At 43.3% G+C, this 15,775-nt stretch overlaps 1 protein-coding gene across 1 annotated transcript in view; it reads right to left on the bottom strand.

Annotated features, from left to right (window-relative positions):
* Positions 1-15,775, bottom strand: part of PIK3R1 (phosphoinositide-3-kinase regulatory subunit 1) — an 84,974-nt gene that overhangs the window by 24,157 nt on the left and 45,042 nt on the right. Inside the window, exons 3-4 of the mRNA XM_032336074.1 lie at positions 3,023-3,115; positions 2,509-2,583 (exon numbers count right to left, since the gene is read on the bottom strand). Of these exons, the coding sequence (XP_032191965.1) occupies positions 2,509-2,583; positions 3,023-3,115 (168 nt within the window). The remainder of the gene's footprint in view (positions 1-2,508; positions 2,584-3,022; positions 3,116-15,775) is intronic.

A 15,775-nucleotide genomic window follows, 5' to 3' on the forward strand; every position in this document is an offset into this window, starting at 1 on the left:
TACCTAAGCCAGCAGTTCTCAGTTAGGGGTTTCCATTTTATTGCCCCACCCCGACCCCGACCCCAACCCCAACTCCCAGGAGACATGTGGCAATGTCTGGACGATTTTTGATTGTTAAAATTCAGGGACCATGCTATTGGCATCTAGTGAGTAAAGGGCAGGTGTGCTGAGGCTGCTAAAAGCCCCATTTCTTTAAAGTGAGGTATAACTCACATATAACTCTTATCATTATAGCAACAGGATCTGATATTTATATATGTTACAGATGATCACCACAGTCAGTCCAGTTAACATCTATCACCATAGTTACAGAATTTCTCTTTCCTGTAATGAGAACTTTGAAAGAAAAGGCCTGCTTCGGGTCAGGAGAAACCAAAAAAAATCAGGAGAAAAATCAAATGAGAACAACAAAGATATAATTCACTCTAGGTCAATACAGCAGAAAAAAAAAAAAGAGTAAGGGCTTTTGGAGTGAGACTAATTTGGGTGCAAAACCCAGCGTTGCCATCAGCGGGGAGGAATACTGCTGTCACACGGGCAATATGGAGATGAACAAAATAACTTAGGAGGGTGCTAATAAAGTGGGATGCTGTCCTCCACATCCACCCTGTTCAGTCGCTGGTAATTCACAAGCTTGGTCCTGGAGGACCCACTCCTAAATCTATGTAATGTTTACTCTTATTCTGCTCACAAAATTCACTTTTATGACACAGAATCCACAAGAAACCATTTTTTAACCTATGGGTTTTGACCTCAAGTGGTGAGGAAAAGCTCTCTATCAAAATACATTGCTGACGTGATTTTTGGTTACTTATTCCATCTCAAAGGTGATGTGAAGGTTTTTTTCTAAAGCTAAAGTGCATCATTTGTATTCAGTCACATTTAAAAGCTTAACCGCTATTTCTCAAATAACTCCCATCTCATCAGTCTCTGATGTCTAAACATTTCCTGTGACTGTTGTTCAGTCTGACCAATTTTCTGACCAAAACATGTATCTCAAGTTCAACTGGCTAAGGACAAAATTCAGTCTCCTTACCACTCTGGTCAGGCTGTGAGAAAGAAAGGACATGTGTTTCACCTTGAGTTTTCTGCCAGTCAGCTCCTCCTGACCGGCTCTAGGGGGAAGGCAGGAGACCAGCCGCCAGGGCCCATGCCCTGCACATGTGAGAGGCTGGCTTCCCTGCACAAAATAAAAATGAAAGTTTGAAAAAAAAAAATTTTTTTTTCCAAACTTCAAACATTTGGGTGGTGCATTTCAGGTGAAACTGTTTACTGATAGAGATAGAATCTTTTTTTCCCAGAAACATCTTTTCTAGAAATTGTCATGACTGCCTCGACTTCACATTTTCACTTACTGCATTCTTTGAACAAGTACCTTGTTTAAAAGAGCTTCTTCCCAAACGAGGTTTCATTCTTTTGGTTTCAGAAGTCCGAATTCAATTATAAGAATGTGAGGCAGAGAAATATTTTTCCAAAAGAAAAGTTCTGAGAGGCAATGAAGAATCTGAGAGATTCTACAAGTTGCTACAGAAGATGACTGGCCAGAATGATGGCCAGTAAATTTATTCATGTTTGTAGTTTTATTCACGTTTGTAGTTTTATTCTATTTGGCAAAGAAAAGAAGAACCAATAATGAAGGCACCACTAAGTTGAATTAATTGATGTCATTTAACCAATGGTGCACTGTAGCTGGCCTGCTCTAAGGGCCACCTGTGCTCAATTCTTTCCACGTTGGGAGTTTGGTGATAACACACTGGCAGCCTGAAACTGACCACGGTGGGCGTAGTTACACCGTGGAAATGGGCAAATGCTATGAACCAGGCTTCCCCTACCTCCCTGAGAGTTCAGCACAGCACTGAATAGAACAGCATCATGGCATTACCTAATATAAACATGGCATGAGAAAGCAAAGAAGCATGAAAGGAAGGAAGACTGAGAAAGTAAAAAAAGGAGAGGGGGCGCCTGGGTGGCTCAGTAGGTTAAGCCTCTGCCTTCGGCTCTCTCCCTGCTTGTGATCTCTGTCAAATAAATATATAAAATCTTAAAAAAAAAAAAAAAAAAAAGGAGAGGAAAATGGAAAGGGTCAGAAGAGACCTCGGTTAAATGACATAGACTTATAAATATTTTTTAAGCTGATCCAGATGAATCAGCTGTAGCCAACGGCACAGTCAGAGAAAGACGGTCGACAAGCAGAGCCAGAGAAATCCCAAGAGGGTATTCCTCTCCTCAGCAACTCCTGCAGGACCCAGAGGCTCTTTGCCCTGAGGTCAGACCACACGCCTGCAGGCAGGCAGGCACGCACACACACCCAACTCAGCAGACAAACATCAAAGGTCCGGGATGGTTTGCACTGTTACCTTAATAGGGCAGAAGGAACTGGGTGTGATTTCTGAGCTTCCTTCAAACTTAGAACACTGCTCGGTTACGTTCCAGTTTTTGGTGCTTTACCTGAGACCAAAAGGTAAGAGCCATGCTTCCCATCTGTCTTTCCAGTTCCATGACACTCACCACAATCAAGAAGCTGTCGCAATTCGGCCGGGTTGCTGGAGCTCTGTGTTCTGTATAGAGTTGAACATTCCAGACCTAAGACACAAAACAGACTGAGCATGCAAAACACAGCTCTCTGGAGAACCTGTGAGCCTGCTGCCAGAAAGACATTCCAGCTTCCATCCCATATCTATTCTAGATGTGTACCAAATATTCTTGGAAGTGAACTCCTACTTATTAATCTTAGCTGGCATGTCAATAACTTTGGCAAAGTCATCTGGCCCCTAAAGAGCAAGCTAATTATATTTATTAAATTATGGAGAATTTAATAGTTTCCATACAGTAAGTACATGGTAACATGGGGTTAGGAATCAGACCAAGATTATTTCCCCACTGCATGGCAACAAAGAGCTCATGTGTCTAGCACAAGGAGCGGGAAATGTATTTAATGAATGCCCAACAGACAAATGTAAATCACAACACCCATGAAATAAGACTATAACAAGGTAAGAGGGCCCCTCTACCAGCTGATTACCTTTCTTTTCAATGGCTTCCAGGAGCTTCACGAGAAGAGGCGGAGCAATGTCGGGAGGGGCAAACTGCTCAGCGAGATCTGGAAGAGCCAAAGCTGCAAATAAACAAAATCCTACCATTATCCTTAATTGGGGTAATCAAATGCGTGAGACGGCAAGGAAGAGAATTTAAATACAAAACAATGTAGTTCTGACACTGGCAAACTCAGGCCTGAGCAAGACCGAGCCCGGTGCTGGGCCCTGCACTTAAGAAGGCTTCTCTCTGGAGCCCTCTTCCAGCTGGGCCTCTTTCTGTACCTTAAGGTTTGAGGGCCCAGCAGACAGGCCTGCTTCTTCCCTAGGACACACTCAGAGTACCTAACTAGAACCCAGGAATTCCCTGCCCAACTGGCCTCTCAGGGCCTCTAACCCAGGTGCATCCTCCCCAGGGCAGAAACTCCCTTGGGACTTGCCCCTAGGCCTGAGGCACCTGGCTTGGGCTGGGGGTGGGGGGAGGTGGTCCATTCCCCCGGGCCCCCGCCCAACACCACCACACTCTGGGGCAGAACCTGGAACCCAAGAAACCTAAATTCAATTCATTATTGAATAATGATAACTGTGCAGGTCGGAGAATGGGACAGATTTGACTCAATAGGTCATGAATATGATTTATAACTTTAAAATATTTAGACACAGGACACTTGCAAATGATCTCCGGCCCCCTGATGTTCACATAAAGCCCCTGTGGTACCTGCCACCCAAGGCTTTGTTTGCTGACACGTAATTGGTCAATTAATATCTTAAGAAATGTGACGCTTTCACAACGGTTTTTCCATGCTTTCTCTCCGTGTTTTACCAATTGCAATGATACAAGAAGAAACTAATTGGATGACACATATAATGGCCTTCGGCTTCACATTTATGTAGTCTCACTCTAAAAATCCATAAAGCCATTTTACGTAAAAATATTCATCTCGTAATACACCAGAAGAGGGAGCTAAATATATTCACCTCACTTTTCTCACAAGCTGCAAAATACACCTAAAGGAGTGTCTCTATAAAAATATCTGCAGGTGCGAACTTCTCATTAGCCACCAATACAGAACGTTTTCGACACTTCAGGTTCATTCCTGTGCAAGCCTATCTAGGAATTAGCAGTTTATATAACTTAAGAAAGATGAAATATTTTAAATTTTGTTTCAGTGAGATCTAAAATTTTTTTTGAATCGTAATTCAAGGCATTTATTATGTCATTAAGCAGACTTCGAATGAAGTCCATCTTCCTAACACTAAGAGTCATCACAGAAGAAGCGTCACGATACAAAAGTCAACCTCAGAGAATGAAGCATGATTTATGTCACTTTACAAACCCTAAACCCTGTGGTTTAAGAGCCTTCTGCACAGCAGTATGCCCTGGGAGAAACAGACACATGTGATCTTGCCACCTATGTTTGTTTGTTTGTTTTTGCTTTCCATCCTGGTTTTAATTGGGGCAGAGGGAATGGGAAGGGGAGAGGAAGAAGAGGCCTCCTGCAACCTGGACTTTTAAAGGAAGGAATAGCAGCTTTGAGGAAGAAGCCACCAGACTCTGCAAGCCCCTGTCCCCGCCCAGACCTCCCTCCTCCCTGCTAGGTGGGCCGCCCAGCCTCCTGGGCAGCCAAGGGGGTTCTTTTCTGCTGGGACACAGGGGACAAGGCAAGCGGCTGTGGAACAAAGAGGTTCATTCCTATCTGGATTCTCCCCACTGGGCCCACTTCTGTCCATCAGAACCGGAGTTGGGGCCCTTCACGCCCAGGGAACCTTCCAGTAGTTGGTAAGCATAAAAGGAGGTAAGGATAAAAGGAGAAGAGCTAGAGGAGGGAAGAAAACCCCACAGCAGTACTGTGCACTAGAGCTCTCTGTGAGGACGGAAATGCCCTATTCGCTGTGCTCTCCCAAAAAAGCAGTGACTAGTCAACTAGCCACATGTGGCTACGGAGCACAAGAAATGTAGCCACCGCAGCTTAGCAAAGGAATTCTCTTAACTGCTTTAAACCGAAAAAGCTGTGTGCGCCAGTGGCCACAGCATCAGAGCGCACAGTCCTGCAGCCTGAGCGAGGCTAGACTCTGTCAAGAGCAAACAAGAGAGTCCTGAGCTGGCTCTGGGCTACTAAGACCCCACCATAAAGCCATCCAAAGGGACAGGGCTTTTGGGTGTCGGGCTCATTGACACCTGAGCTCAGGGCACGAAAAGTATGCCACAGCTTCCCGGTGACTTTGTTCAACTGCAACGTCACCAGAACATGTTATGGACTTCTTAAGGGAGGGACAGAAATGCCAGACTTTCCAGACAGCCATGATGCCGACAGCTGAGTGGGAACTCCATCTCCCCTGGGCTCCCCGTACCTGCCCAAGTCTATGGAGCACCCGGACCGCTTGCTAGGAACACAGAGCCCCAGGTACGACCACCAACCCCTGGAATCAGAAAATCCAGGAATGGAGCTAGTCATCGATTTTGGGTTGGCACTACATTTTAGGACACGCTATTGTGATAAGCAAATTCAGGTGGGTAACCTCCCAAAAACGTCATCCCCCAAATCTCTAAATGTCATAATGTGAAGTGTATCTGAAAAGCACTGAAAACAAAAACATCTTCCGAGTTTCATGTAGTCTTTTTCATTAGAAGCATTGTAATATAAGGATCAACTGCAAAATGAAAGAGCGTATTATTTCATTTCCCCTGATAAACTGATAAACCTTTTGCCTTAGAAGATTATCGGCTCACAAAAATTGTCCTCCCCCATAAATGCCTTCTACACTGAACAAACTGGCATGTCTTGTCCCACCAGCAGATGTAACAGAGGAAAACAAGGGTCGAGAAATGGTGTGGAGAAATATTAGTCAGAATTCACTGTAGTGTCTCTCCTCAGCCTTCTCAAACTTACGGGTCTTCACTTAGCACACGCCAAGACACAAAAAGCTAAAGATTAACCAATAAATATACACACCCACAGGGCCACTCAACGCTCGTCCAACTAATAGGCCCCATTCCTCTGTTCCCGCCCTCAGAAACTACGCAGGCCTTTTTCCTTTTAGTTTAAAAAAAAAAAAAAAATTTAAAGTTGGCAACTGAAAATGGAATTACTTAATAAAGGTTTCTCTCCTTCCAGAATCTTATCAACACCATCATTTCTGCAGGCGAATCTGAAAGTTAAATTAACTGATAATTAAAGATTTCACCTAATTGCGATTGAAATATGCACCCAGCAGTTGTTTTATGACTGGGCTGGCAAATACTACATAGAAAAGGGGTTTCCACCTCTCTGTTTGTTCCCTTTGGCTTGAAGAAGAAAAAAGGAAACCTTCTTTCCCAGTCCTCTCAAATGTTTCTGTGGCAAAAAAAGGGTAGTTTACCTTCAGTATCCCAAGCTACAGAATATCATGTATTTCACTCAAGAACTCAAGGGGCACCTGGGTGGCTCAGTTGGTTAAGTGTCCAACTCATGATCTCAGGGTTATGAGATCGAGCCCCACACCTCAGGCTCTGCACTGGGTGTGGAGTGTATTTGAGATTCATTCTCTCCCCCCAGCCCCGGGCAGCCCCCCACCCCACTCTTTTTTGAAAAAAAAAAAAAAAAATTAAAAAAATAAAATAAATTTACGTGGAGTGTTGGAAAAGCATGCTAGCCTCAGGTACCTACAACAACACTGGGACTTTTCCCAGAGCACGCCAGAATACGGAGAAGCAAGCTACAGGTACACAGAGAGGGTACAGGTACACTTCTTGTGATAGGTCTGTGAATTTCCCACTGAGCTTTTAATACTGATAAAAGCTGTATTACTCAAATGTCCGAATCATTATAGCTGATTAAGGTTTTGCAACAGGAGTTTTTTAAAGGAGAAATTTTAAAAGGAAAGACCTTGTTTTTTAAATAACAATTCAGGGATTTCCTATTCTCCAGTACAAAATCTGTGATTCAATCCATTTCCCCTTTCAAATATTTAAACATAGGGACCATGAAGTCCTACCCAAGAAGTCTTTAAAGTTCACATTTTCTAATTTAGGCAACAGGATCCATTGAAACCAAAATCTAAAAACTATTCTAAAGCAAAATATTAATTATTTCAACAATCCTAAAATCAACTATTCCTCTAATTTTATTAAGTACAGAAGGCTAATATATCCTTTTCCATTACATTCCATTTTAAGAAATTCCAACAGGAAATTACAATTGATAGGCACTACCAAATTTGGCAAGTTGTTCTTTGAAAGGTTCATGATGAAGCACCCACATCATACATGTCAATAAACTAAGACAGTAGAATAAAAAAAAATACAGAATATACAGATCATATATAGTGGCTATTGTACAAAACACAAAATGACATACCATGTTCATCATGAAGTTTATATATACATTCTTACTGGGTTTCGTCTTCCAGACAAGTTTTTGTACCTGAACGAGAAGAACTTTTTGGCTTTGAAGCCTGCTGTAGCCAGTGTGTACATCTGGAGAGCCAAGTCTGCTCTTAAGAATCTGGATGAATACACAGATTCGCCTACTATAGTCCAACACCAGTTTCTGTCATTTTTTAAAAAAAGATTTATTTTAGAGAGAGAGGAGGAGGAGGAGAGGGAGGAGAGAAGCAGACTCCCCACTGAGTGTGGGGTCCAACACGGGGCTCCACCCAAGGCCTGGTCCGACCATCCTGAGATCATGACCTGAGCTGAAATCAAGAGTTGGACGCTTACCCAAATGAGCCACCCAGGCGCCCCTGTCCAAGACCAGTGTTTTTCTGAGTAGGATCAGGTTTCATCAATAGAAATTAGTATTACTGAAGGAGAAAGAAGACAAGAAAGAACTGCAGAAGGGTCTAGAAGTGGGGAAGCCAAGACATGTATTGTTTCAAAAGAGGAACCAGTCTTCAACACTGATAGGAATACCAATGAATTAGGTGTCCCTAGTTGCAGAAAAAAATTCTGATGACACATCAGATGCTGTGTTTTCCATTAGTTCTATTTCTCAACCCTAACCCCGGTGACGACCAACCACATGGAAGAGGAGAGAGCCTTCTCTCCAAACTCAGACCCTTCCCAAACCACGAACACGGACAGGCCCGAACAGTCCTCGGGCCCCAGTGGTGTGTGGGAGACGGTGGCATTCCTCACATGTAACACTGCCAACACCGCTACAAAGTGCAAGATGAAACCAGCACACAGCTGCACCTTTTGGAGGCAGTCTCCATAAAACAAGATATTTCAGACTCAGTGCCTGGCAGGGACGAATGGAAAGTTTAAGCTGAAATTCTGGGACTCCACAGACGGCCCAAGCCAAGTATTTCATTACCGATGGAAGTAGCTTGGAAGTACATGAAAAACTGCCACTTACCTTTTAAAATGTCCTACAAATACAGAGAAAAGAAAGTGTATATGCAAGGCGTGGGTCAATATTAAATCAAGATGTTTGTCGATTAGCTGTTGCTGAATCAGAACTTTATTTCTGTCTGAAACAACCACTCTCATTATTTCAAATGGAAAAGAAAAAAAAAAAGGTAGAATCTGGTGGGCAAAACCCTAACAAATCCCAGTCCTTGTCTGAGATAACTTGTGTAAGCACATTCATACCTATGTCCATAATTGTTAATATCCTGACGTTTAAACGTCTTAAGTTCTCCTGGCAAAACCCCAACAAATGCTGGCTAAGCTGATACAGCTAAAAAAACTAAAACAAAGCCAAAAACCAGGCTGGGTTCCTTCACTCTGGAACACACCTGCTCAATCAACAGTAGTGCAATTATTAAAAGCACACGTTTAAAGCCAAAGAGACCTCGGATTTAACCTTGGCTTTGCTACTTACTGAGTGTGTATTCCTGGACACATTAATTAGCTTAAACTTCAGTTTCTTCATCTGTAAAATGGGAATAATTATGACTGCAAAAAGGACTAAATGAATAATACAGATAAACATGGTAGGCATAGTGCCTAGTATGTAGAATGCACCAACTAATGGGCAGCTGTTATGAATTTACAATTATTTATGTAATCTTTTTCACTATTACAGAATTTTAATTGTAATAGGAAATATTAAGACCAGAAAGTATTATCATGGAGACAGAATTTTCAGTACGTTTTTTAAAAGACATTATTTGTTTGTTTATTTGAGAGAAAACACAAGCTGGTGGGGAGGGGGGCAGGGAGAACAGAGAGGGAGCGGGAGAAGCAGACTCTGCCACTGAGCAGGGAACCCAGTGCAGGGCTGTATTCTGGATCATGACCTGAGCAGAAGGCAGATGTTTAAGGGCCTGAGCCTCCCAGGCACCCCTCAATATAATTATTTTGAGAGGGTACACATTTCCATCTTGCCTTTCACTGCAACATATAAACACAATTATCTTTTCAGATGTCATGCCTAAAATATCACATTATTTTCAGTATATTGCACTTTTCCCTATAAAGACTAATCTCTTTGAGTTATGATACTTTAGTTTTCTGAACATGAAAGAAAAATGAGGCTGGAATGATACTGAACTTGGTGGAAACAAGGACTTTTGCGGGGGGAAGGAGGAGAAAAAAGTATGGGTAAGAAAGAAAATTGTGGAGTCCACGTGGAAATAACTCTTCAGCCGTAACTACATATTTTCAGAGATAACTACAGACATAACTAGTCAGTGGGAATTAAAAGATCTGTCATCAGATTTAAATAGGAAGTTTGCAAATCTTTTCAGACACCCTAAACTAATTAGTCTTTAATATCTTCATCTTCTCCCACCTACCTCTTCTGCTCCACAGCTCAAAAACAAAGGAAAGGGACCTGAGATCTCTGCCCATTTAGTTTTATTTCTAGACCACAGCCTAGTACAGGAAACAAACAGCAGGCAAAGATCTTACTAAACATAAGCAGCCATTACAGCTTTGCTTTGGATGGCCTTAGCTGGAACCTTGGAGTTGGAAGATCACCCATGTGCGAGATTGTACTTAATCTTTGACAGGCTAGCCTAATTAATTGTGGTTGTTACCGCCCAAACTGGAGTCTGATTTGAAGATTACAATATACAGCATAGCACAAAATTAAAATGCTGGGTAGGAGGTAAGTGAGGAAGAAAGAGACTCCCCCTTCTGCACCCCAGGAAATAATGTAGAGGTTGAGTCCCTGGGACTTTGCGGGCTAATGATTTGTAAGGGAAGTGGTCTTTTGGTTTGTTGGCTTAGAGAGATTTGCTACGAAGTATGACGGAAAAGCCCCAAAAGGGAAGGAAAGAAGAGAAAAATCACGGGACACACCATGAATGTGGAATGAATACTGCTGAACATCCCTTAGGAGCCACACCCCACTGTAAGACATGTTTCCCATTTTTTTATTCCTAGCAGCCCAAGACTTATCGTCCTTATCAACCAGACTCCAGAACCGAGGAAGTTTAGCCTTACAGAAATTAAGTCATTTGGTCACGGTCATAATCCTGAAGTTGGGCTTGTACCTGTTCCCCCCGCCCCCAGGAGCGGGCAAGAAGTCCCAGTAAGGAAAGAAACCTGTGAGAAGTTTGCCAGAATTTGCTGCCAAGGCTCCCTAATTTAAACGGGACCAATGACAATGGTGTTGCATAGAAGGAGATATCTGATGCTTGATCCCACCAGTGAGCAGCCACAGTACTTCTGGCGTGTGCCAAGTAAAGCGACCCTGATAACACTCATTTCTGCCCTTGCCCCAATACGCAAGGCAGCACCTAGTCCCTCACTATCAAACCTTCCCCATGCAGACCATTAACACGGTAAAGAGAAAGCAAGGAGAGCCTCCCTCTGGTTACGGCAGAGCCTCCCTCTGGTTACGGCAGGGACTCTAGCAGAACCTGCGGGCACTGGCTTCTCTCCCACTGCCCTCTGGTAATAGATTACAGTCAAACATATGAAAATATCATGTTAAAAATGTTTCAAAGTAAAATAAAGTAGGGTCTTCCCTTATAACCTGAGAAGCCCTGTCTCTCAAGAATTAAAGATCTGCTGATCAGGAGGGCACAAAAGCCAGAGAGAACTGGGAAGACACTCCTGGTGCAACGAAAGACCTGAAAGAACATCTTGATCTCGGCTAGACCCTCACTACCTGCGCAACAGCAGGACGCTGGGAGTCCCAGGAGCAAGTGCCAGAAGAGGGAGGAACTGCCGAAGAGGCAGATTCGCCCATGGGGGAGGGGGACAGCTTCTTCACAAAGCCTGGATGGAAATCAGAGAAAAGAACCACCAGATTCCATTCTAATAACTACAGCGAGAGCTGGGCAGTTTGGCTGACATTTTAAAACATACCCACACGCTGAAGGAATCGTACAGTGAATGCCCATACATTCTCCTCCTCGAGTCCACAAGCAATGTTTATCTGTTTCATTACCTATCGACCCATCGATCCATCTTTCTTTCGGTGACGTGCTTCAAAGGAGGCTGCAGAAATCGGTTGCTGCAGATGGAAATGCTTTGCACACCCTCTCCCCCCATCCCTACAAAGAAGCCTTAACTACTGTTATGTCGGTATTAGGAGACAGACTTTTGAGAGGTAATTAGGCTGAACTGAGGTCATGAGGGTGGGGCCATCACAACGGGAAGAGTGTCCTTCTCAGACTCTAGAAACCTCCCCCTTTCTCTCTCTGCCATAGGAGCACAGAAAGAGAGGCAAATGGGTGTAAGCCAGGAGAAGGCTGGGACCCAACCATGCCGGCTCCCGGACCTTGGACGTCCAGCCACCGGAACTAGGGTGAACAAATAAAGTCTGCTGTTTAAGCCACTCAGCCTATGGTATTTTGTCACAGTTGCCCAAGGTGACCGAAACATCAATGCATTCCACCCGAAGAAAGCAAAGGAACTGCAAGTCTAGGGAAAAAAATCAACGTCAAATAGAACTCTACGAGGATTTAGTAAACACCTTCTGTGGGTCAGAATATTCACCAAGGGCAGTGCTTTCTAAACTTTACCTGATTCAATCAATAACCTGATTGGGATCCAGGTGGGGCTAGAGGATTCTGCAGATCCAACATGCCCCCAGGTGAGGCTGGCACTGCTGGTCTCTGGAACACACCTGGAGTAGCAAGGGCTGAGGGTGAGCCCACCAATCCCAGAGAGAAAATGCGGATCCCTCAGGGAGAGAGAATCCCGGTGGTTAACTGGCGTACTTCACACTTGTTGCCGAAATGCCCAGGGCTTCGAGGGCTGGTCTTACACCAGATCCCAGGAGCCTAGCATCTAATCATGTGTCGTGCAGGTGACAGAACTGACTCGGAGGGTCTGGCTATCAAATCTCATCAACTCTGGTATCACACCTGATTAGAAATCAAAGGAGCGAGATCTGTTCACCTGTGTACTGCTGTGTGTGGGGAGAGGGGTCCCCTGGGTCACAACTTATAAAGGTCCCGAAGTTAAGTTCAGGCTGACCACTAGCACCCAGTTCCCCTGACATCCACAGCAAAGCTTCTCCCGAAGGGCCACACTCAAGAGGACACAGCCGGTTACACTGTGCTAGGAGGAGAGGAACAGAAAATATGACTACCCCAACTGCAAGGACCACTACTACTACCACCGAGGTAGTAGTAGCAGCGAGGCTACTGCTTCGACTACTGCTAGTTCTTGCATATTTAATACTTAGTACTGGAAACCGTGCTCAGTGCTTCGTGTGCCTGATCTCATTTTATCTGGGCAACCTTGTAAAATACTCTAATTGTCCCCATTTTACAGGTAAGGAAACTGAGGCTAAGAAGAGTTAAGCACATTAGCCAAAGTCATGCCAGCAGTAAGTGGGAAAGGAATGATTTCATGGAACAGACAGACTTCAAAGCCAGCAGTAACACTCCATGATTCTTGGGTGCCTCCTCAGGGGGAGGTACCACAGGACTCTACTCCGTGCGGGGGCTGGGGGGTGAACAAGCCATGACAAGAGAATAAAGATCAAAAAGCATACGGCAAGAAGAGGATCCCCAACCCACCTCCCCCACCCCCAGCCAGTGACAACCCTTAGTGACAAGAGGTGCATTTGTTCAACGCAAGCTCCGGCCGGCGGGCCAGCTTCTCACCATCACCTTATCAGGACTGAACCCCTTGCCAGTCAACTCGGCCAGGCTAAATATTTTAAGGACAGCATTTATTAAATATTTTCTCATAAGGCTAAACTAAGCACATTCTTCCCCAAAGATGTAATGGGTTTTATTCAGCTAAATATAGTTAGCTAGCTTATCACTTTTAGCAAGGTACAGATGGACTGACTATTCTAGTTAATTATCCAGAGGAGAAAGACCCCAGCAAATGACTGACAAATGCATAGGTGTTTTAATTTGTATTACAAAGGATTCCAAAATGAAATCCTCATAGGATACACTTAAGAGTCATAGGAAAGGAGTCACAGTGCTCATGATCATAGAGGGAGAGAAAAGGAAAGAATGACCTGTCTGTGGGGCTGGGAAGAAAACGAAAATAAGAACAAAAAAAGACAAGGGGCCAGAAAATAATAAACAGAGAATTCCCCATCAGCTATTGCACAAAAATTACATAAGAAAATGTGTATTCAGATTTTTTTCAACAGAAAACATTAAAAAAAATCACTGATATATGAAACTAAGGTATCCATTTATAATAAAGCAATTATTAGCAACTGCTAGCAATTTTAAGATAAAAGTACACACAACCTTTAATAATTATGTGAGCAACCAGGATAAAAAATGAAAATGAAACGATACGCTTTTACTAGCTCAGACAAATGTGATTCATTCTGGGGGGGCCATAACGTCTCCCCACCTCAGAATGTATACTATGATCACTGCGGAAGTGAGCCAGAGATCATTCACCTCTCAGCTACAGAAATCCAGGAACTTACACCGGCTGCAATTTTCCATCTGAGGATACCCGTTTTAGAAGGGGCAATTTGGGCAGCAGTTGGACTCTATCATTACACTCTCAAAAAAGCCAGGGGAATACATAGTACTTTGTCACACACACACGTGTTTTTGTCATATCCATCTACCTTGTTTTAAATATACAGGAGGCCCAACAGACAGAACAAAAGCAAAATATAAAATACATATCAATTACAGAAAGAAGTCTGACCATGTTCCCACGAGGATTCTCAGAAATAAGCTTAAAAAACCCCAACCCATACAGATGTGTGATATCTGAGGAGTGGGTGCATTTGATAACTGCTTCCAAGTCAGGGGAAAAGTGGCTACGTCACATAAGCCAGAGCAAATCGAACAGAGACGAGGAATAAAGTAAAAAATTAAGGGGGACCCAGAAACAGAACTGTTCGGTCAGTGATTGTAACCAACAGTTGGGACTCTTCACGGACAATACTCTGTACCAGTTTGCAGATTTCACACTAAAACTGCCCCGGCCTGAGTGGGGATGGTCAGGACAGTGTGGGTCACCTATTATGGATAGGACTGTGATGCTGTTCATGAAAAAGTGCCCTGGGGGACACCCCAGAGGGGGGAAGCTGCTGCTGACTACTGCGCCTGTGCCTCTCCACGTTCTGTCTCAGAGCCACCGCGGTCCTAGCAACAGTGACAGGCTGCGCCCTGCCTCTCCCTCCTGCACCACTTCTGCCTTCGCTTCAAAGGGAAGTGATAGGGCCTGAACCACAGGAGGGAGTTTTGTACATTTTGTTCTATCAGATTAGGCCTCAGTAACTTTATGAATTATGAGCTGTCAACTTCTTTTTCATCTGCTATAGAATATGCTTCTTAGAAATTGGGGCTATAAATAAAACAACAGATGTTTTTTGCTGGCTTCAACAGGAGCCTGGGTCATTTTTTTAAAAAAGGGGCTATAAATTAAGTGAGTTAATCCAAAAGTATGTACTAGGTTTCCCCCTGTTGGTGACTTTCTGCATTATTCCAAAAGATTCACGGATCCATTTTACTCTGTAAAATACTTTTTAGGGCCATTGTATATAATCTACTGAAGAAACTAGAAAGGGCTTTATAACACACTGCATCCTTTCTGTGACTTCTATTTAAAAGGAAAAAAAACCTACTACTAGATGCCTTACCTATGCTTATTACTGGATGACACCATAAACAACCGAAAAGCCACTGTTCAGCGGCAGACAAGAGGTAGGACATGAGTTCTAGATGCTTCTGTCAGTGACAGGTTGGGAACTTTGAGGAAAACATTTCATACCTCTGGGCCTTCACCTAACAGTGATGTGATAAGGTTTAGCTAAATAATCTTAAAATAACTTCTAGTTCTTAAATCTGTAATTGGAAGATAAAAGTCGAGGAAATCACAGGGCCAACATAAAACCACTGAATTACATTTCAACATGAATTACTTTAAAAATAATCTTATTCTCTTCAGCCATTATGTTGTTGCATCACGTAGCTGACAAAAATCACAGGAGGGCACCAAGGAGAGAGAGGGCTGGAGTTGGCAGCAGGCAAAAAAAAGTTACCTCAAATAAGGGTGGGGTGGGTCAGGGGAAAAAAAAGTCAACTAAATGCATTAAAAGAAAGCAAAAATGGCAAAACTGAATTATATTTCATTGGGCTACCTTAACCTGTAATTTCTGACAAGGGGTGGGGAAACTTTTCTGAGGTTGGCTTTTCAACTGAGATACAAACTTTCACTTTGTCAGCATGAACACTTTCAAAAGAAGTAAAACATTTCTCCAACTTGTATACAGATCTAACAGAAGACAACTTACTATGTTCTTAAATGTATTCCAAAGTCATGACTGCTACAAATAAAAGAATGCAATTTCTACTCTGTTTCTATAGATCACGATTTGGAGGAATGGGTGTGGAGACGAAGAAATTGAGAGCAACATATGAGT

Source organism: Mustela erminea, chromosome 3 (assembly GCF_009829155.1).
Source record: "Mustela erminea isolate mMusErm1 chromosome 3, mMusErm1.Pri, whole genome shotgun sequence".
Lineage (NCBI taxonomy): Eukaryota > Metazoa > Chordata > Mammalia > Carnivora > Mustelidae > Mustela > Mustela erminea.